This window comes from Cherax quadricarinatus, chromosome 29 (assembly GCF_038502225.1).
Source record: "Cherax quadricarinatus isolate ZL_2023a chromosome 29, ASM3850222v1, whole genome shotgun sequence".
Classification (NCBI taxonomy): Eukaryota; Metazoa; Arthropoda; class Malacostraca; order Decapoda; family Parastacidae; genus Cherax; species Cherax quadricarinatus.
The window spans coordinates 31,091,141-31,113,640 of record NC_091320.1 but is presented as its reverse complement, the minus strand read 5'-3'; the positions used below and the strand labels follow the sequence as shown (position 1 = coordinate 31,113,640).

Genomic DNA, 22,500 nt, shown 5'->3' with positions numbered 1-22,500 from the left:
GGTTGGAGGGAGGGGGTAAAGGAGGTTTTGTGTGCGAGGGGCTTGGACTTCCAGCAGGCATGCGTGAGCGTGTTTGATAGGAGTGAATGGAGACAAATGGTTTTTAATACTTGACGTGCTGTTGGAGTGTGAGCAAAGTAACATTTATGAAGGGATTCAGGGAAACCGGCAGGCCGGACTTGAGTCCTGGAGATGGGAAGTACAGTGCCTGCACTCTGAAGGAGGGGTGTTAATGTTGCAGTTTAAAAACTGTAGTATAAAGCACCCTTCTGGCAAGACAGTGATGGAGTGAATGATGGTGAAAGTTTTTCTTTTTCGGGCCACCCTGCCTTGGTGGGAATCGGCCAGTGTGATAATAAAAAAAAATAAATAAATAATATATATACATATATATATATATATATATATATATATATATATATATATATATATATATATATATATATATATATATATTATTTATATATATTTATGTACACCTCCCAGCTGGACACCTTCACGCGAGAGTCAAGTTCGTGTTCTCTAAAGAGAAAGTTCGGGTCGCTGCTGTAGCAAGAGTGGATTAATGGATAAATTACAGGAAAATGGTCATGAACGGCTCTGACAACGATGTCCCTTTTGACTAAGTTAAACACCGCTGACAAGTCCAAATTTGATGAAGGATTTCTGGCACGTGATATTAGAGATGTCTGCACGTGCTGTATATTCTGCACGGGCTGCACGAGCTGCACGAGCTGTGGTTCAGCAACCTGTGGGATGTTGAACACCAAACGTGAGCATGATGGCTGCATCACTGCTCACTGTTCTCACTGTTGCCCTGGCAACAAGGCGACGGAAGGAATTACCAGCGGTGATGGTACTGATTCCTCTGTCCTTCTGTTTAATGCACAGAGCGATGCACCAAAACAAGGAAGACCTAACTGTCTCATGAACATCACAAGCGAGATCGTTGTTAGTAAATCTTGTGAACTCTGACATCAGAACTCACAGCAGAACTGACAGCAGAATCTCTGCGACATCTCCAACTACTAGTCTGAACATTTATTTGATGTGTTGTGGCCTTAATCCCGTGAAACCACCAGCAGAACCTGGAGGAAAGGACATGGAAGAATTGTACACTTCTAGTAATTGGACTAACAGTGGTTCTACTGTGGTGATGTTGTCACGAGGATCATTGTTGTTCTTAGGAGTTCTACTATGGTGAAGTCTCTGTTAGCAACTGTTTCATTGCTGGTGATTACTCCGAGTGTTCCTGCAGTATTCACTACCTTTGTTTTCGTGCTCATTTGTGCTTTCATTCTGAAGATATCGGGGAAGGTTTGACTTTCGTGCCTTTAGCGGATTTTTTTTTTTCGCACGGTGAGGAAGTTAGACAAGATTATCGTCTCTTAGAAATTCGTTTATCACCCTAATGACAAATGTTGCTAGGAACTTCCCCCTCGTGTGTGGAATGGCCAGGCAGATGTTGCCAAACAGGAGGTAGTTGTGCGATGTTCCGGTGACTATTGGGGCATCAGTGACTTTTTTCGAAAGGTCAACTAGTTTGTCAGTCGCCTGGGAGCGCTGCTTGGGGAATGTGTGGCAGAGTCCAGAAACACGTTAATTTGATTGCTTCTTCGAGGTTACTTGATGTGAGGCTTGAAGGGATGGAGTATCTGCTTTATAAATGGGATTGTTGGTCGTTGTTCAATAGGGAAAGAATCAAGGTGCCTAGGCGTCGACCAGAGTTGCTGCTGTATTTGCAGATTAAGTCAGTTATGTTGTTGATATTCCGCTCTCTGTTGCATACCCGACTTGTGCCACGCCTTACCCAGCGTCGCTTAGACGTCTTTGGTTTACAGAAACCTGGCTATCATTCTCGACTTCATCCACTGATAGTTGAAAGAGCTAAACAGTAATATAACAAACGCTTTTGTGATTTCTCACATTATCAATGAACAACCATGAAGGCAGTGCAAAATTCAAGAAATGTGTGAATTAGCGTAAAGGAGTGATGTCAGAAGTGGGTCAGAGTTTATGAACTTGGGGAGCGAGAGGAATCTGGAGGAGGGAGAGGGAGGTTTTGGGATGTGTTAAATCAACTTTGAACCAAGTGAGACAATAATTGCTATGGGTGGGGGTGGGACGTAAATGCTAGTTCCAGTGTCCTTTACCCCTGGAGTACAAGGGGTAAAGGATACTGGGGGCCTGTAATTGAGCTATGTATAGCAAGTAGTGTGGTAATAGGTGATAATTACTTAAAGAAAAATGGGATAAGTAAATACACAGATTATAATGCAGTGTCCAATGACAGGGGTTTTGTTCGTCTGTGTTGAGGACAGAAGCGTTCGGGCGGTCTTCACTGAATGTTCCCAGTGTAACGACAGATGTATTGAATCATTATTTAGCTGTGGCTCTGGTGGCCTGGTGGTTAACGCTCTCGCTTCACACGGTGAGGGCCTGGGTTCGATTCCCAGCCAGAGTAGAAACATTGGACGTGTTTCTTTCCACTTGTTGTCTATGTTCCCCATCAGTAAAATGGGTACCTGGGTGTTAGTCGACTGGTGTGGGTCGCATCCTGGGACACTGACCTAAGGAGGCCTGGTCACAGACCGGGACTCGGGGGCGTTGACCCCCAGAACTCTCTCTAGGTAGGTAAACTCTAGGTAAGCTGTGGTTACAGCAAAAATAAGAGGAGGGTGGAGTAAGAGGATGGAAGAGGAGGGTGGAGTAAGAGGATGGAAGAGGAGGGTGGAATAAGAGGATGGAAGAGGAGGGTGGAGTAAGAGGATGGAAGAGGAGGGTGGAGTAAGAGGATGGAAGAGGAGGGTGGAGTAAGAGGATGGAAGAGGAGGGTGGAGTAAGAGGATGGAAGAGGAGGGTGGAGTAAGAGGATGGAAGAGGAGGGGGGAGTAAGAGGATGGAAGAGGAGGGTGCAGTAAGAGGATGGAAGAGGAGGGATGAATAAGAGGATGGAAGAGGAGGGTGGAGTAAGAGGATGGAAGAGGAGGGTGGAGTAAGAGGATGGAAGAGGAGAGTAAGGGATGGAAGAGGAGGGTGGAGTAAGAGGATGGAAAGGAGAGGAAGGGATGGAGAATAAGAGGATGGAAAGGAGAGTAAGGGATGAATAAGAGATGGAAGAGGATGAGTAAGAGGATGGAAGAGGAGGGCGGAGTAAGAGGATGGAAGAGGAGGGTGGAGTAAGAGGATGGAAGAGGAGGGCGGAGTAAGAGGATGGAAGAGGAGGGCGGAGTAAGAGGATGGAAGAGGAGGGGTAAAATAGTGAAAGTAACTGTACTAATCTAGATTGCTAGCGCGCTCAGCTCCTACATAGAGGTCCATAGTTCGATCCCCGGTACGGGTGTTACGTCAATTTTGTACGATCCAGGGGACAAACTTAAACTAATTTGCTCGAAATGCTCTGGACAACCAGGGGCTTTGTATATAGCAGTATGTCTTTGATGTGATCTTTTGTCTGTAAGTGATGAATATATACTTGTAGAAATAAAGATTATTATTATTTTTATTATTATTATTATTAGAAGAGAGAGAGAGAGAGAGAGAGAGAGAGAGAGAGAGAGAGAGAGAGAGAGAGAGAGAGAGAGAGAGAGAAGATATAGGTAACTATCGGAGAAAGGTGAGCTAGAGAGAGCCGAAGAACTATGGGGTTGATTTAAGACTGCAGTGCTAGTGTGTGTGTGTGTGTGTGTGTGTGTGTGTGTGTGTGTGTGTGTGTGTGTGTGTGTGTGTGTGGACCACCAGTACAGACGGTGTAATTCAAGAGAAGTGGATCGATCACCCTCACCCCACTCAAGGTTGTGAAGACTATTGTTGAGTGATGGTGTAGCAGGGGTGATGGTATAGCAGGAGTGATGGTGTAGCAGTGATGATGGTATACCGGGGTGATGGTGTAGCAGGGGTGATGGTATAGCAGGAATGATGGTGTAGCAGGGGTGATGGTATAGCTGGGGTGATGGTATAGCAGGGGTGAAGGTGTAGCAGGGGTGATGGTATAGCAGGAGTGATGGTGTAGCAGGGGTGATGGTATACCTGGGGTGATGGTGTAGCAGGGGTGATGGTATAGCAGGAGTGATGGTGTAGCAGGGATGATGGTATAGCTGGGGTGATGGTGTAGCAGGGGTGATGGTATAGCAGGAATGATGGTGTAGCTGGGGTGATGGTGTAGCAGGGGTGATGGTATAGCAGGAGTGATGGTGTAGCAGGGTTGATGGTATAGCAGGGGTGATGGTGTAGCAGGGGTGATGGTATAGTTGGGGTGATGGTGTGGCAGGGGTGATGGTATAGCAGGAGTGATGGTGTAGCAGGGGTGATGGTATAACTGGGGTGATGGTGTGGCAGGGGTGATGGTATAGCAGGAGTGATGGTGTAGCAGGGGGTGATGGGGTATAGCAGGGGTCATGGTATAGCAGGGGTGATGGTGTAGCAGGGGTGATGGTATAGCAGGGGTGATGGTGTAGCAGGGGTGATGGTATAGCTGGGGTGATGGTGTAGCAGGGGTGATGGTATAGCTGTGGTGATGGTGTAGCAGGAGTGATGGTATAGCTGGGGTGGTGTAGCAGGGGTGATGGTATAGCAGGGGTGATGGTGTAGCAGGGGTGATGTGTGGAATAGCAGGACGGTGTAGATGTGTGCAGGGGTGATGGTGTAGCAGGGGTGATGGTATACGAGGGGTGATGGTATAGCAGGGGTGATGGTGTAGCAGGGGTGATGGTATAGCTGTGGTGATGGTGTAGCAGGGGTGATGGTATAGCTGGGGTGATGATGTACCAGGGGTGATGGTATAGCAGGGGTGATGGTGTAGCAGGGGTGATGGTGTAGCAGGGATGATGGTATAGCAGGGGTGATTGTATAGCAGGGGTGATGGTGTAGAATGGGTGATGGTATAGCAGGGGGTGATGGTATAGCAGGGGGTGATGGTATAGCAGGGGTGATGGTGTAGCAGGGGTGATGGTGTAGCAGGGGTGATGGTGTAGCAGGGGCGATGGTGTAGCAGGGGTGATGGTATAGCAGGGGTGATGGTGTAGCAGGGGTGATGGTGTAGCAGGGGTGATGGTATAGCAGGGGTGATGGTACAGCAAGGGTGATGGTGTAGCAGGGGTGATGGTAAAGCAGGAGTGATGGTGTAGCAGTGATGATGGTATACCGGGGTGATGGTGTAGCAGGGGTGATGGTATAGCAGTAGTGATGGTGTAGCAGGGGTGATGGTATACCGGGATGATGGTGTAGCAGGGGTGATAGTATAGCAGGAGTGATGGTGTAGCAGTGATGATGGTATACCGGGGTGATGGTGTAGCAGGGATGATGGTATAGCAGGAGTGATGGTGTAGCAGTGATGATGGTATACCGGGGTGATGGTGTAGCAGGGGTGATGGTATAGCAGGAATGATGGTGTAGCAGGGATGATGGTATAGCTGGGGTGATGGTATAGCAGGGGTGAAGGTGTAGCAGGGGTGATGGTATAGCAGGAGTGATGGTGTAGCAGGGGTGATGGTATACCGGGGTGATGGTATAGCTGGGGTGATGGTGTAGCAGGGGTGATGGTATAGCAGGAGTGATGGTGTAGCAGGGGTGATGGTATAGCTGGGGTGATGGTGTAGCAGGGGTGATGGTATAGCAGGGGTGATGGTGTAGCAGGGGTGATGGTATAGCTGGGGTGATGGTGTAGCAGGGGTGATGGTATAGCAGGGGTGATGGTGTAGCAGGGTGATGGTATAGCTGGGGTGATGGTGTAGCAGGGGTGATGGTATAGCAGGAGTGATGGTGTAGCAGGGGTGATGGTATAGCTGGGGTGATGGTGTAGCAGGGGTGATGGTATAGCAGGGGTGATGGTATAGCAGGGGTGATGGTGTAGCAGGGGTGATGGTATAGCTGGGGTGATGGTGTAGCAGGGGTGATGGTATAGCAGGAGTGATGGTGTAGCAGGGGTGATGGTATAGCTGGGGTGATGGTGTAGCAGGAGTGATGGTATAGCTGGGGTGATGGTGTAGCAGGGGTGATGGTATAGCAGGGGTGATGGTGTAGCAGGGGTGATGGTATAGGTGGGGTGATGGTGTAGCAGGGGTGATGGAATAGCTGGGGTGATGATGTAGCTGGGGTGATGGTATAGCAGGGGTGATGGTGTAGCAGGGGTGATTGTGTAGCAAGGGTGATGGTATAGCAGGGGCGATGGTGTAGCAGGGGTGATGGTGTAGCAGGGGCGATGGTGTAGCAGGGGTGATGGTGTAGCAGGGGTGATGTTTAACCAGGGGTGATGGTATAGCAGGGGTGATGGTGTAGCAGGGGTGATGGTGTAGCAGGGGTGATGGTGTAGCAGGGGTGATGGTGTAGCAGGGGTGATGGTGTAGCAGGGGTGGTGGTATAGCAGGGGTGATGGTGTAGCAGGGGTGATGGTATAGCAGGGGTGATGGTATAGCAGGGGTGATGGTGTAGAAGGGGTGATGGTATAGCAGGGGGTGATGGTATAGCAGGGGTGATGGCATAGCAGGGGTGATGGTGTAGCTGGGGTGATGGTATAGCAGGGGTGATAGTGTAGCAGGGGTGATGGTGTAGCAGGGGTGATAGTGTGGCAGGGGTTGTGTGGCAGGGGTGATAGTGTAGCAGGGGTGATGTTATAGCAGGGGTGATGGTATAGCAGGGGTGATAGTGTAGCAGGGGTGATGGTATAGCAGGGGTGATGGTTTAGCAGGGGTGATAGTATAGCAGAGGTGATGTTGTAGCAGGGGTGATGGTGTAGCAGGGGTGATGATATAGCAGGGGTGATGGTGTAGCAGGGGTGATGGTGTAGCAGGGGTGATGGTATAGCAGGGGTGATGGTATAGCATAGGTGATGGTGTAGCAGGGATTATGGTATAGCAGGGGTGATGGTGTAGCAGGGGTGATGGTGTAGCAGGGGTGATGGTGTAGCAGGGGTGATAGTGTGGCAGGGGTAGTGTGGAAGGGGTGAATGTGTAGCAGGGTGGAGGTCAGGCGCTGAAGTTCAGGCGCTGGAGGTCATGTACCGGAGGTAAGGTGCTGGAGGTCAGGTGCTGGAGGTCGGGTACCGGAGGTAAGGTGCTGGAGGTCATGTGCTGGAGGTCAGCTGCTGGAGGTTAGGTACCGGAGGTAAGGTGCTGGAGGTCAGGTCCTGGAGGTCAGGTACCGGAGGTAAGGTGCTGGAGGTCAGGTGCTGGAGGTCAGATACCGGAGGTAAGGTGCTGGAGGTCAGGTCCTGGAGGTCAGGCGTTGGAGGACAGGTGCTGGAGGTCGGGTACCGGAGGTAAGGTGCTGAGGCCATGTGCTGGAGGTCAGGGTGATGGTATAGCAGGGGTGATGGTATAGCAGGGGTGATGGTGTAGCAGGGGTGATGGTGTTGCAGGGGTGATGATATAGCAGGGATGATGGTGTAGTAGGGGTGATGATGTAGCAGGGGTGATGGTGTAGCAGGGGTGATGGTGTAGCAGGGGTGATGGTGTAGCAGGGGTGATGGTGTAGCAGGGGTGATGGTGTAGCAGGGGTGATGGTATAGCAGGGGTGATGGTGTAGCAGGGGTGATGGTATAGCAGGGGTGATGGTATAGCAGGGGTGATGGTGTAGAAGGGGTGATGGTATAGCAGGGGTGATGGTATAGCAGGGGTGATGGTATAGCAGGGGTGATGGTGTAGAAGGGGTGATGGTATAGCAGGAGTGATGGTGTAGCAGGGGTGATGGTATACCGGGGTGATGGTGTAGCAGGGGTGATGGTGTAGCAGGGTTGATGGTATAACAGGAGTGATGGTGTAGCAGTGATGATGGTATACCGGGGTGATGGTGTAACAGGGGTGATGGTATAGCAGGAGTGATGTTGTAGCAGGGGTGATGGTGTAGCAGGGGTGATGGTATAGCAGGAGTGATGTTGTAGCAGGGGTAATGGTATAGCTCTGGTGATGGTATAGCAGGGGTGATGGTGTAGCAGGGGTGATGGTATAGCAGGAGTGATGGTGTAGCAGGGGTGATGGTATACCGGGGTGATGGTATAGCTGGGGTGATGGTGTAGCAGGGGTGATGGTATAGCAGGAGTGATGGTGTAGCAGGGGTGATGGTATAGCTGGGGTGATGGTGTAGCAGGGGTGATTGTATAGCAGGGGTGATGGTGTAGCAGGGGTGATGGTATAGCTGGGGTGATGGTGTAGCAGGGGTGATGGTATAGCAGGAGTGATGGTGTAGCAGGGGTGATGGTATAGCTGGGGTGATGGTGTAGCAGGGGTGATGGTATAGCAGGGGTGATGGTGTAGCAGGGGTGATTGTATAGCTGGGGTGATGGTGTAGCAGGGGTGATGGTATAGCAGGGGTGATGGTGTAGCAGGGGTGATGGTATAGCTGGGGTGATGGTGTAGCAGGGGTGATGGTATAGCAGGAGTGATGGTGTAGCAGGGGTGATGGTATAGCTGGGGTGATGGTGTAGCAGGGGTGATGGTATAGCAGGGGTGATGGTGTAGCAGGGGTGATGGTATAGCAGGGGTGATGGTGTAGCAGGGGTGATGGTATAGCTGGGGTGATGGTGTAGCAGGGGTGATGGTATAGCAGGAGTGATGGTGTAGCAGGGGTGATGGTATAGCTGGGGTGATGGTGTAGCAGGAGTGATGGTATAGCTGGGGTGATGGTGTAGCAGGGGTGATGGTATAGCAGGGGTGATGGTGTAGCAGGGGTGATGGTATAGCTGGGGTGATGGTGTAGTAGGGGTGATGGAATAGCTGGGGTGATGATGTAGCAGGGGTGATGGTATAGCAGGGGTGATGGTGTAGCAGGGGTGATTGTGTAGCAAGGGTGATGGTATAGCAGGGGCGATGGTGTAGCAGGGGTGATGGTGTAGCAGGGGCGATGGTGTAGCAGGGGTGATGGTGTAGCAGGGGTGATGTTTAACCAGGGGTGATGGTATAGCAGGGGTGATGGTGTAGCAGGGGTGATGGTGTAGCAGGGGTGATGGTGTAGCAGGGGTGATGGTGTAGCAGGGGTGATGGTGTAGCAGGGGTGGTGGTATAGCAGGGGTGATGGTGTAGCAGGGGTGATGGTATAGCAGGGGTGATGGTATAGCAGGGGTGGTGTAGAAGGGGTGATGGTATAGCAGGGGGTGATGGTATAGCAGGGGTGATGGCATAGCAGGGGTGATGGTGTAGCTGGGGTGATGGTATAGCAGGGGTGATAGTGTAGCAGGGGTGATGGATGTAGCAGGGGTGATGGTATAGCAGGGGTGATAGTGTAGCAGGGGTGATGGTATAGCAGGGGTGATGGTGTAGCAGGGGTGATAGTATAGCAGAGGTGATGTTGTAGCAGGGGTGATGGTGTAGCAGGGGTGATGATATAGCAGGGGTGATGGTGTAGCAGGGGTGATGGTGTAGCAGGGGTGATGGTATAGCAGGGGTGATGGTATAGCATAGGTGATGGTGTAGCAGGGATTATGGTATAGCAGGGGTGATGGTGTAGCAGGGGTGATGGTGTAGCAGGGGTGATGGTGTAGCAGGGGTGATAGTGTGGCAGGGGTAGTGTGGAAGGGGTGAATGTGTAGCAGGGTGGAGGTCAGGCGCTGAAGTTCAGGCGCTGGAGGTCATGTACCGGAGGTAAGGTGCTGGAGGTCAGGTGCTGGAGGTCGGGTACCGGAGGTAAGGTGCTGGAGGTCATGTGCTGGAGGTCAGCTGCTGGAGGTTAGGTACCGGAGGTAAGGTGCTGGAGGTCAGGTCCTGGAGGTCAGGTACCGGAGGTAAGGTGCTGGAGGTCAGGTGCTGGAGGTCAGATACCGGAGGTAAGGTGCTGGAGGTCAGGTCCTGGAGGTCAGGCGTTGGAGGACAGGTGCTGGAGGTCGGGTACCGGAGGTAAGGTGCTGAGGCCATGTGCTGGAGGTCAGGTGCTGGAGGTCAGGTGCTGGAGGTCAGGTATAGATCAGGTGCTGAAGGTCAAGTGCTAAGGTCAGGTACTGGAGGTTAGGTACCGGAGGTAAGGTGCTGGAGGTCAGGTCCTGGAGGTCAGTTACCGGAGGTAAGGTGCTGGAGGTCAGGCGCTGGAGGTCAGGTACCGGAGGTAAGGTGCTGGAGGTCAGGTCCTGGAGGTCAGGCGTTGGAGGCCAGGTGCTAGAGGTCGGGTGCTGGAGGTCGGGTACCAGAGGTAAGGTGCTGGAGGTCGGGTGCTGGAGGTAAGGTGCTAGAGGTCGGGTGCTGAGGTCAGGTACTGGAGGTCAGGTACCGGAGGTAAGGTCCTGGAGTTCATGTGCTGGAGGTCGGGTGCTGGAGGTCAGGTATCGGAGGTAAGGTGGTGGCGTTCAGGTGCTGGAGGTCGGGTGCTGGAGGTCGGGTGCTGGAGGTCAGGTACCGGAGATAAGGTGCTGGAGGTCGGGTGCTGAGGTCAGGTGTCGGAGATCAAGTGCTGAGGTCAGGTACCGGAGGTCAGACGCTGGAGGTAAGGTGCTGGAGGTCAGGCGCTGGAGGTGAGGCGCTTGAGGTCAGGCGCTGGAGGTCAAGTACTGCAGGTCGGGTGCTGGAGGTCAGGTACTGGAGGTCGGGTGCTGGAGGTCAGGTGCTGGAGGTCAGGTCCTGGAGGTCAGGCGCTGGAGGTGAGGTGCTGGATGTCAGGCGCTGGAGGTCAGGTACTGCAGGTCGGGTGCTGAAGGTCGGGTGTTGGAGGTCGGGTGCTGGAGGTTAGGTGCTGGAGGTCAGGTGCTGCAGGTCACGCGCTGGAGGTCAGGTGCTGGAGGTCGGGAGAGGCCAAGCTTATCTTCACCCAGTAAATAATCGTTCAGTATTGGTAAAGGAGTCAGTCACCTGGAAGAAGCTCACCTGGCAGTGGTCCAGGGTGGTCCAGGGTGGTCCAGGGTGGTCCAGGGTGGTCCAGGGTGGTCCAGGGTGGTCCAGGGTGGTCCAGGGTGGTCCAGGGTGGTCCAGGGTGGTCCAGCGTGGTCCAGGGTGGTCCAGGGTGGTCCAGGGAGGTCCAGGGTGGTCCAGGGTGATCCAGGGTGGTTCAGGGTGGTCCAGGGTGGTCCAGGGTGGTCCAGCGTGGTCCAGGGTGGTCCAGGGTGGTCCAGGGTGGTCCAGGGTGGTCCAGGGTGGTCCAGCGTGGTCCAGGGTGGTCCAGGGTGGTCCAGGGTGGTCCAGGGTGGTTCAGGGTGGTGCAGGGTGGTCCAGGGAGGTCCAGGGTGGTCCAGGGTGATCCAGGGTGGTTCAGGGTGGTTCAGGGTGGTTCAGGGTGGTCCAGGATGGTCCAGGGTGGTTCAGGGTGGTGCAGGGTGGTCCAGGGTGGTCCAGGGTGGTTCAGGGTGGTGCAGGGTGGTCCAGGGTGGTCCAGGGTGGTTCAGGGTGGTTCAGGGTGGTCCAGGGTGGTCCAGGGTGGTTCAGGGTGATTCAGGGTGGTCCAGGGTGGTCCAGGGTGGTCCAGGGTGGTTCAGGGTGGTGCAGCGTGGTACAGGGTGGTTCAGGGTGGTTCAGGGTGGTCCAGGGTGGTCCAGGGTGGTCCAGGGTGGTTCAGGGTGGTGCAGGGTGGTCCAGAGTGGTGCAGGGTGGTCCAGAGTGGTCCAGGGTGGTCAGGGGTGGTCCAGGGGTGGTACAGGGTGGTTCAGGGTGGTGCAGGGTGGTCCAGGGTGGTACAGGGTGGTTCTGGGTGGTGCAGGGTGGTCCAGAGTGGTCCAGGGTGATCCAGGGTGGTTCAGGGTGGTTCAGGGAGGTCCAGGGTGGTCCAGGGTGGTCCAGGGTGGTCCAGGGTGGTTCAGGGTGGTTCAGGGTGGTCCAGGGTGGTCCAGGGTGGTTCAGGGTGGGCCAGGGTGGTCCAGAGTGGTACAGGGTGGTGCAGGGTGGTCCAGGGTGGTCCAGGGTGGTCCAGGGTGGTCCTGGGTGGTCCAGTGTGGTTCAGGGTGGTTCAGGGTGGTTCAGGATGGATTAGGGTGGTCTAGGGTGGTCCAGGGTGGTTTAGGGTGGTTCAGGGTGGTTCAGGGTGGTTCAGGGTGGTTTAGGGTGGTCCAGGGTGGTCCAGGGTGGTCCACGGTGGTTCAGGGTGGTTCAGGGTTGTCCAGGGTAGTTTACGGTGGTTCAGGGTGGTTCAGGGTGGTCCAGCGTGGTTCAGGGTGGTCCAGGGTGGTTCAGGGTGGCCCAGGGTGGTACAGGGTGGTCCAGGGTGGTTCAGGGTGGTTCAGGGTGGTTTAGGGTGGTTCAGGGTGGTCCAGGGTGGTCCAGGGTGGTCCAGGGTGGTCCAGGGTGGTTCAGGGTGGTCCAGGGTGGTCCAGGGTGGAACAGGGTGGTACAGGGTGGTACAGGGTGGTCCAGGGTGGTACAGGGTGGGCCAGGGTGGTTCAGGGTGGTTCAGGGTGGTCCAGGGTGGTTCAGGGTGGTCCAGGGTGGTTCAGGGTGGATCAGGGTGGTTCAGGGTGGTTCAGGGTGGTCCAGGGTGGTTCAGGGTGGTCCAGGGTGGTTCAGGGTGGTTCAGGGTGGTCCAGGGTGGTTCAAGGTGGCCCAGGGTGGTCCAGGGTGGTCCAGGGTGGTCCAGGGTGGTCCAGGGTGGTCCAGGGTGGTTCAGGGTGGTCCAGGGTGGTCCAGGGTAGTTCAGGGTGGTTCAGGGTGGTCCAGGGTGGTCCAGGGTTGTTCAGGGTGGTTCAGGGTGGTCCAAAGTGGTTCAGGGTGGTCCAGGGTGGTCTAGAGTAGTCCAGGGTGGTCCAGAGTAGTTCAGGGTGGTCCAGGGTGGTTCAGGGTGGTTCAGAATGGTCCAGGGTGGTCCAGGGTGGTCCAGCGTGGTTCAGGGTGGTTCAGGGTGGTTCAGGGTGGTCCAGGGTGGTCCAGGGTGGTTCAGGGTGGTCCAGGGTGGTTCAGGGTGGTTCAGGATGGTCCAGGGTGGTTCAGGGTGGTCCAGAATGGTCCAGGGTGGCCCAGGATAGTCCAGGGTGGTCCAGAGTGGGACAGGATGGTCCAGGGTGGTCCAGGGTGGCCCAGGGTGGTCCAGAGTGGTCCAGGGTGGTTCAGGGTATTCCAGGGTGGTTCAGGGTGGTTCAGGATAGTCCAGGGTGGTTCAGGGTGGTTCAGGATGGTCCAGGGTGGTCCAGGATGGACCAGGATGGTCCAGGGTGGCCCAGGGTGGTCAAGGGTGGTCCAGGGTGGCCCACGGTGGTCCAGGGTGGTTCAGGGTGGTCCAGGGTGGTCCAGGGTGGTTCAGGGTGGGCCAGGGTGGTCCAGAGTGGTACAGGGTGGTGCAGGGTGGTCCAGGGTGGTCCAGGGTGGTCCAGGGTGGTCCGGGGTGGTCCAGTGTGGTTTAGGGTGGTTCAGGGTGGTTCAGGGTGGTTCAGGGTGGTCAAGGGTGGTCCAGGGTGGTCTAGGGTGGTTCAGGGTGGTTCAGGGTGGTTCAGGGTGGTTTAGGGTGGTCCAGGGTGGTCCAGGGTGGTCCACGGTGGTTCAGGGTGGTTCAGGGTTGTCCAGCGTGGTTCAGGGTGGTCCAGGGTGGTTCAGGGTGGCCCAGGGTGGTACAGGGTGGTCCAGGGTGGTTCAGGGTGGTCCAGGGTGGTTTAGGGTGGTTCAGGGTGGTTTAGGGTGGTCCAGGGTGGTCCAGGGTGGTCCAGGGTGGTTCAGGGTGGTCCAGGGTGGTTCAGGGTGGATCAGGGTGGTGCAGGGTGGTTCAGGGTGGTCCGGGGTGGTTCAGGGTGGCGCAGGGGGGTTCAGGGTGGTTCAGGGTGGTCCAGAGTGGTCCAGGGTGGTTCAGGGTGGTTCAGGATAGTCCAGGGTGGTTCAGGGTGGTTCAGGATGGTCCAGGGTGGTCCAGGATGGACCAGGATGGTCCAGGGTGGCCCAGGGTGGTCAAGGGTGGTCCAGGGTGGTCCACGGTGGTCCAGGGTGGTTCAGGGTGGTCCAGGGTGGTCCAGGGTGGTTCAGGGTGGTTCAGGGTGGTCCAGGGTGGTTCAGGGTGGTTCAGGGTGGTCCAGGGTGGTCCAGGGTGGTTCAGGGTGGTTCAGGATGGTCCAGGGTGGTCCAGGGTGGCCCAGGGTGGTTTAAGGTGGTCCAGGGTGGTCCAGGGATGTTCAGGGTGGTCCACGGTGGTTCAGGGTGGTTCAGGATGGTCCAGGGTGGTTCAAGGTGGTCCAGGATGGTCCAGGGTGGCCCAGGATGGTCCAGGGTGGTCCAGGGTGGCCTAGGGTGGTCCAGGATGGCCCAGGGTGGTCCAGGGTGGTCCAGGGTGGTCCAGGGTGGTTCAGGGTGGTTTAGGGTGGTTCAGGGTGGTCCAGGGTGGTTCAGGGTCGTCCAGGGTGGTTCAGGGTGGTTCAGTATGGTCCAGGGTGGTTCAGTATGGTCCAGGGTGGTTCAGTATGGTCCAGGGTGGTTCAGTATGGTCCAGGGTGGTTCAGTATGGTCCAGGGTGGTTCAGTATGGTCCAGGGTGGTCCAGGGTGGTCCAGGGTGGTTCAGGGTGGTTCAGGGTGGTCCAGGGTGGTCCTGGATGGTTCAGGGTGGTTCAAGGTGGTCCAAGGTGGTTCAGGGTGGTCCAGGGTGGTCCAGAGTGGTTCAGGGTGGTCCAGGGTGTTTCAGGGTGGTTCAGGATGGTCCAGGGTGGTCCAGGGTGGTCCAGGGTGGTGGTTCAGAGTGGTTCAGGGTGGTCCAGGGTGGTCCAGGGTGGTTCAGGGTGGTCCAGGGTGGTTCAGGGTGGTTCAGGATGGTCCAGGGTGGTTCAGGGTGGTTCAGGATGGTCCAGGGTGGCCCAGGATAGTCCAGGGTGGTCCAGAGTGGCACAGGATGGTCCAGGGTGGTCCAGGGTGGCCCAGGGTGGTCCAGGGTGGCCCAGGGTGGTACAGGGTGGTCCAGGGTGGTTCAGGGTGGTTCAGGGTGGTTTAGGGTGGTTCAGGGTGGTCCAGGGTGGTCCAGGGTGGTCCAGGGTGGTTCAGGGTGGTTCAGGGTGGTCCAGGGTGGTCCTGGATGGTTCAGGGTGGTTCAAGGCGGTCCAAGGTGGTTCAGGGTGGTCCAGGGTGGTCCAGAGTGGCCCAGGGTGGTCCAGGGTGGTCCAGGGTGGCCCAGGATGGTCCAGGGTGGTCCAGGGTGGTCCAGGGTGGTCCAGGGTGGTCCATGTTGGTTCAGGGTGGTTTAGGGTGCTTCAGGGTGGTCCAGGGTGGTCCAGGGTGGTCCAGGGTGGTCCAGGGTGGTTCAGGGTGGTCCAGGGTGGTCCAGGGTGGTTCAGGGTGGTTCAGGGTGGTCCAGGGTGGTTCAGGGTGGTCCAGGTTGGTTCAGGGTGGTTTAGTGTGGTTCAGGGTGGACTAGGGTGGTTCAGGATGGCCCAGGGTGGTCCAGGGTGGTCCAGGTTGGTTCAGGGTGGTTTAGGGTGCTTCAGGGTGGTCCAGGGTGGTCCAGGGTGGTCCAGGGTGGTTCAGGGTGGTTCAGGATGGTCCAGGGTGGTCCAGGGTGGTCCAGGGTGGTTCAGGGTGGTCCAGGGTGGTTCAGGGTGGTTCAGGGTGGTCCAGGGTGGTTCAGGGTGGTTCAGGATGGTCCAGGGTGGTTCAGGGTGGTTCAGGATGGTCCAGGGTGGTCCAGGATGGTTAAAGGTGGTCCAGGGTGGCCCAGGGTGGTCCAGGGTGGTCCATGGTGGCCCTCGGTGGTCCAGGGTGGTCCAGGGTGGCCCAGGTGGTCCAGGGTGGTCCAGCGTGGTTCAGGGTGGTTCAGGGTGGTTCAGTCTGGTTCAGGGTGGTCCAGGGTGGTCCAGGGTGGTTCAGGGTGGTTCAGGGTGGGTCAGGGTGGGTCAGGGTGGTCCAGGGTGGTCCAGGGTGGTCCAGGGTGGTTCAGGGTGCTTCAGGATGGTCCAGGGTGGTCCAGGGTGGTCCAGGGTGGTTCAGGGTGGTTCAGGGTGGTTCAGGGTGGTCCAGGGTGGTCCAGGGTGGTTCAGGGTGGTCCAGGGTGGTTCAGGGTGGTTCAGGATGGTCCAGGGTGGTTCAAGGTGGTCCAGGATGGTCCAGGGTGGCCCAGGATGGTCCAGGGTGGTCCAGAGTGGCCCTGGGTGGTCCAGGGTGGTCCAGGGTGGCCCAGGGTGGTCCAGGGTGGTCCAGGGTGGTCCAGGGTGGTTCAGGGTGGTCCAGGGTGGTTCAGGGTGGTTCAGGGTGGTCCAGGGTGTTTCAGTATGGCCCAGGGTGGATCGGCATGGTCCAGAGTGGCTCAGTATGGTCCAGAGTGGCTCAGTATGGTCCAGGGTGGTCTAGGGTGGCCCAGGGTCGTCCAGGGTGGTCCAGGGTGGCCCAGGTGGTCCAGGGTGGCCCAGGGTGGTCCAGGGTGGTTCAGGGTGGTTCAGGGTGGTCCAGGGTGGTCCAGGGTGGTCCAGGGTGATTCAGGGTGGTTCAGGGTGGTTTAGGGTGGTTCAGGATGGTCCAGGATGGTTCAGGATGGTTCAGAATGGTCCAGGGTGACCCAGGATGGTCCAGGGTGGCCCAGGGTGGTCCAGGGTGGTCCAGGGTGGTCCAGGGTGGTTCAGGGTGGTTCAGGGTGGTTCAGGGTGGTTCAGGATGGTCCAGGGTGGTTCAAGGTGGTCCAGGATGGTCCAGGGTGGCCCAGGATGGTCCAGGGTGGTCCAGGGTGGCCTAGGGTGGTCCCGGCTGGCTCAGTATGGTCCAGAGTGGCTCAGTATGGTCCAGAGTGGCTCAGTATGGTCCAGAGTGGCTCAGTATGGTCCAGAGTGGCTCAGTATGGTCCAGAGTGGCTCAGTATGGTCCAGAGTGGCTCAGTATGGTCCAGGGTGGTTCAGTATGGTCCAGGGTGGTATAGGGTGGCCCAGGGTCGTCCAGGGTGGTCCAGGGTGGCCCAGGTGGTCCAGGGTGGCCCAGGGTGGTCCAGGGTGGTTCAGGGTGGTTCAGGGTGGTCCAGGGTGGTCCAGGGTGGTTCAGGGTGGTTCAGGGTGGTCCAGGGTGGTCCAGGGTGGTCCAGGGTGGTTCAGGGTGGTTTAGGGTGGTTCAGGATGGTATAGGATGGTTCAGGATGGTTCAGAATGGTCCAGGGTGACCCAGGATGGTCCAGGGTGGCCCAGGGTGCTCCAGGGTGGTCCAGGGTGGCCCAGGGTGGCCCAGGGTGGTCCAGGGTGGTCCAGGGTGGTTTAGGGTGGTTCAGGGTGGTCCAGGGTGGTCCAGGGTGGTTCAGGGTGGTCCAATGTGGTTCAGTGTGGTTCAGGATGGTCCAGGGTGGTTCAGGTTGGTTCAGGATGGTCCAGGGTGGTCCAGGGTGGCCCAGGGTGGTCCATGGTGGTCCAGGGTGGCCCAGGGTGGTCCAGGGTGGTCCAGGGTGGCCCAGGGTGGCCCATGATGGTCCAGGGTGGTCCAGTGTGGCCCATGGTGGCCCAGGGTGGCCCAGGGTGGCCCAGGGTGGCCCAGGGTGGCCCATGATGGTCCAGGGTGGTCCAGTGTGGCCCATGGTGGCCCAGGGTGGTCCATGGTGGCCCAGGGTGGACCAGGGTGGACCAGGGTGGTCCAGAGGTGAGAAATAGGGTTGTAATGTAATAAAAATAATGAAATAATAAATATAATAATAATAATAATAATAATAATAATAATAATAATAATAATAATAATAATAATTTTAATAAGAGTAATAATAATTATAATAATAAAAATAATAAAAATAATTATAATGATAATATTTTTAATAATAATACTATTGCTATTGCTGATAAATGAAGTAGCAATAATAATTATAATAATCATGTACGTGTCCGTTGCAGCGTCGCAGCATGTTCGTGGACACGGAGTCAGCCTCGACTATAGCCTCCACGGACCACCTCTCCCCGCCCTCCACCACCAATTCCCGCTTGAGCGAGTCTGACATGAGTGACCTTGACCCCGAGGACGGGTCATTGCACCGCGAGCGACGTACCGACGGAGCCTCCATCAGCAGCGTCGGCTCCTCCTCCAGGTAGGTACCGCAGACTCACACACACACACACACACACACCCAGAATCTCGTAGTCCAACGATTTTAACACGAGTGTTTAGAAGGGGTGTTGGTAGTGTGTTCAGTAGCTCTCTCTCTCTCTCACACACATACACACACACACATCTCTCCCCCCCCGCAAGTTGTGCACTAAATCTAGCTCGTAGGTAAGTTAGCGGTAGCGTAGTAACGTAGTGTGTGGTTACAGTCCGCCTCCGGAGGAACGCCCGATGGTGGAGCACCGCTCGCGGCGTGACGACGCGAGGTACCAGGCCAAAGACCTCAGCCTCCCCGCCAACACGCGCGCGAGGAGCCAGTCTGCCGCACCCACAGATTCCCCGTCTCTTCACGTCTCTCGATCGCGCAGCAAGTCTCCCCGGCGCGCCCCTGAGCCAGCTAGTCGCTCCCTCTCCCCTCCTGAAGCAAGGTAAACAGCACCAGCCTCCATACCTCCTCCTTCAGGCACCTCAGATCAACGCACTTGCACGCTTACACGTCTTCCCGCTGCTCAAGAACGCTTTAAACCCTTTTTATTCTGCGTGTGGAGGCATGATAATGGGGTATGTCGGGTGTGGGCATAACTAGGGTCCCATCTTTTCCCCTACAGGCCTGGGTACGGTGGGTCCGGCCGGATGCCTTCCAGGAGTGCCACGGCTACCCCAACCGGCTCGCCCAAGAAGAGGCAACTGCCCCAGATACCCATCTCTCTCCAGCAGGTCTCCAGGGATAAGGTGACGCAGGTGGGTACTGCCTCTACCCGCACACCTGGTGTTACCTGCCCTCACACCTGTTGTTACCCTCACACCTGGTGTTACCCGCCCTCACACCTGTTGTTACCTGCCTTCACACCAGGTGTTACCCTCACACCTGGTGTTACCCTCACACCTGGTGTTACCCTCACACTTGGTGTTACCTGCCCTCACATCTTGTGTTACCTGCCCTCACACCTGGTGTTACCTGCCCTCACACCTGGTGTTACCTGCCCTCACACCTGGTGTTACCCTCACATATGGTGTTACCCTCACACATGGTGTTACCTCTCACATCTGGTGTTATCTTTCACATCTGGTGTTACCATTCACATCTGGTGTTACCCTGACACCTGGTGTAACCTGCCCTCACACCTGGTGTTACCCTCACACCTAGTGTTACCTTCCACTCACACTTGGTGTTACCCTCACACCTGATGTTACCTACCTTCACACCTGGTGTTACCTGCCCTCACACCTGGTGTTACCCTCACACCTGGTGTTACCCTCACAACTAGTGTTACCTTCCTTTCACACCTAGTGTTACTTTCCCCTCACACTTGGTGTTACCCTCACACTTGATGTTACCTACCTTCACACCTGGTGTTACCTGCCCTCACACCTGGTGTTACCTCACACCTGGTGTTACCCTCACACCTGGTGTTACCTTCCACTCACACCTAGTGTTACCTTCCACTCACACTTGGTATTACCTTCACACCTGGTGTTACCTGCCCTCACACCTGGTGTTACCCTCACACCTGGTGTTACCCTCACACCTGGTGTTACCCTCACACCTTGTGTGTTACCTTCCCCTCACACCTAGTATTACCTTCCACTCACACTTGGTGTTACCTTCACACCTGATGTTACCTACCTTCACACCTGGTGTTACCTATCTTCACATCTGGTGTTACCTAACCTTCACACCTGGTGTTACCTAACCTTCACACCTGGTGTTACCTACCTTTACACCTGGTGTTACCTACCTTCACACCTGGTGTTACCTACCTTCACACCTGGTGTTACCTACCTTCACACATGGTGTTACCTAACCTTCACACCTGGTGTTACCTACCTTCACACATGGTGTTACCTAACCTTCACACCTGGTGTTACCTACCTTTACACCTGGTGTTACCTACCTTCACACCTGGTGTTACCTTCACACCTGGTGTTACCTGCCCTCACACCCGGTGTTACCTACCTTCACACCTGGTGTTACCTTCACACCTGGTGTTACCTGCCCTCACACCCGCTGTTAGGGTTCACTTAAGCTTTATTTCTGTTTAACAATATGTGCGAAATGTGCTCTCTTACTGCCTCTGTCCATTAAGTGCTCACAGTGTAGAGAACATACGGGTTGTGGAACAAACTTTGTGACTACGTTACGCCTTCTGTGGGGCTTTATAAAGTCATATTTCACTCTATTTAGAGGTTTATCAAGCCACGTTTTACTCTAGATATTATTATTATAATCAAAAAGAAGCGCTAAGCCACAAGGACTATTACTCTAGATAGAGATTTATCAAGTCGTGTTTCATTCTCTGTATAGAGCTTTATCAACCCATGTTTCGCTCTGCATAGAATTTTATAAAGTCATATTTTGCCATGTATGGAGCTCTTATTTAATAATACTTTCGTCTGTGTAAAGCTTGACCAAGCTGGGACTTGACTGGAAGCTCTACACGGACATCTACACGTCTCCGCAATACACACTACAAAAACAAATATAACTCGGTAAAGCTCTCCACGGTACGAAACGCGACTCGACAGAGCTCTTCACTTAGCGAAACACACAGCCTCGATGAGGTTCTATGGCCAAGCGAAACGTTCTTATCTCACACAACGACAACTCGTTTCCACAACCCGTTTGCTATTTATTTCCGTCGGCAGTACGCCGCCGCCCCTCCCCATATATCCAGCCTCACGCTATGTACCCTCAGGTTTTTCCCCCCATTCCCATGGGGATCGCCCAGGTAACCAGTATAAACCAGGGGAGTCCCATCCACCAGGCAGAAAGTTCAGAAGTTCAACACAGGTTCAAAAATTTTAATAGGGTTTAAGTTTTTCCCCCTTTCAAAATATTTAGAGCAGTTCAGAAATATCCCAAAATTAAATGTATTCACAAATCAGCGTCTTATAAGTTCAAAAATTTTTCCCCAAAAGGGCAAAAATTCATCCATTGCATTTTTAAAATTCAAAATCCCCCCCATCTTCAAAAGGGCCAAAAGTTCAAAGTTCATGACACTTTTGCAACCTCAGGATGAGTCACTGGCAGCTAATATAGGCAAGATTAAAATACCCCACTAAACTTACTAATGGGGGCCCGCCAATCACCTCACGGAATGTCTGGACCCAATTCCAGTGGGTACTGCCCAATATTTCAGAATTGCAAGTAATCCCAAAAACATGGCATTTCCATCAATCTTAGGGTGGCATTTTCAGGTTTTGCCCCCAAATCTCAGGATGGGCACTTCCCCGTAACTGGTGGTGGGGCCAGTTCTCAGGTGTGGGACGCCCCCAAAATCCCGGAGGGGGCACGCCCAGCAAACCAGGAGGTGGCACGTAATCTCGGAGGTGGGGCCCATAACCAAGGGTGGCACCCCGTAATCGGGGGCGCCCCTTCTCAGGAGGTGGCCGATGTCCGGGTGGCACCCAGTTTTTCAGGGGGGGCACCCCGAATTTCAGGAGGGGTCGCCCAGTTCCCGGGGCCCGCCCAGTCTCAGGTGTGGCCCCCCCATAATCTCAGGAGGGGTGAACCCCCGTAATCCCAGGAGGGTGGCACGCCCAGTTCTGGAGGTGGGGGCCCCGTAATCTCAGGAGGGTACGCCCAAAACTCAGGAGGGGGGCACGCCCAATAATCTCAGGGGGGAAAAGCCCAGTAATCTCGGAGGGTGGCACGCCCAGTTTTCCGGGGGGGCCCCCCCATAATCTGGAGGTGTGGCACCCCCGTAATCCAGGAGGGTGGCACGCCCCGAACTCAGGAGGTGTGGGGCCCGTTCTCAGGAAGGTGGCCCCCCCAGTAATTTTAGGAGGTGTGGCACTGCCCCGTAATTCAGGGGGTGGGGCACGCCCCGTAATCTCAAAGGGGCACCCCCGAAACTCAGAGGTGGGACGCCCGAAACCCCCGGAGGGTGGGACTGCCCCTAATTCGGAGGTGGCTGCCCAGAAACCAGGAGGGGGGCCCGCCCCTTTTCAGGGTGGGGCCCAGAATCTCAGGGGGTGGCCCCCCAGTTCTCAGGAGGTGTGCTTTTCCCCGTAATCTCAGGGTGCACTGCCCAGGTCTCAGGGGGGCCCCGTTTCAGGTGTGGGACTGCCCATAATCTCAGGAGGGTGCCTGCCCCGTTTTCCGGGTGGGGCCCCCCAAAACCAGGAGGTTTGGGACCCTTTAACTCAGGGGGGGTGGCACTGCCCAGTAAACCAGGAGGGTGGCACATTCTCAGGAGGTGGGGACCCCAGAATCTCAGGGGGTGGCACTGCCAGAATCTCAGGAGGGGGGACCGCCCAGTAATCTCAGGAGGGGTGGGCCGCCCAGCTCAGGTGTGGCACTGCCCAGAATCCAGGTGGCACGCCCAGTAACTCAGGGGTGTGGCCCGCCCAAATTTTCAGGGGGGCCGCCCGAACCAGGGGGTGCCACCCCCCCAATCCAGGGGGGTGGGGCCCCCCCTAATCCAGGAGGGTGGCACGCCCAAAACCCCGGGGGGCACGCCCATAACTGGAGGGTGGGCCCCATAATCCAGGAGGTGTGCCCGCCCCTTCCAGGTGGGCACGCCCAGTAATCCCAGGGGGCACGCCCAGTAATCTCAGGGGGTGGCACGCCCAGAACCAGGAGGGTGGCACGCCCAGAATCTCAGGAGGGTGGCACCCCCGTTCTCAGGAGGGGTG

At 55.8% G+C, this 22,500-nt stretch overlaps 1 protein-coding gene across 1 annotated transcript in view; it reads left to right on the top strand.

The window, feature by feature from the left end:
• Positions 1 to 22,500, top strand: part of LOC128690554 (uncharacterized) — a 331,846-nt gene that overhangs the window by 249,690 nt on the left and 59,656 nt on the right. The window contains exons 25-27 of the mRNA XM_070089803.1: positions 17,655 to 17,845; positions 18,072 to 18,290; positions 18,471 to 18,603. Coding sequence (XP_069945904.1) covers positions 17,655 to 17,845; positions 18,072 to 18,290; positions 18,471 to 18,603 — 543 coding nt within the window. The remainder of the gene's footprint in view (positions 1 to 17,654; positions 17,846 to 18,071; positions 18,291 to 18,470; positions 18,604 to 22,500) is intronic.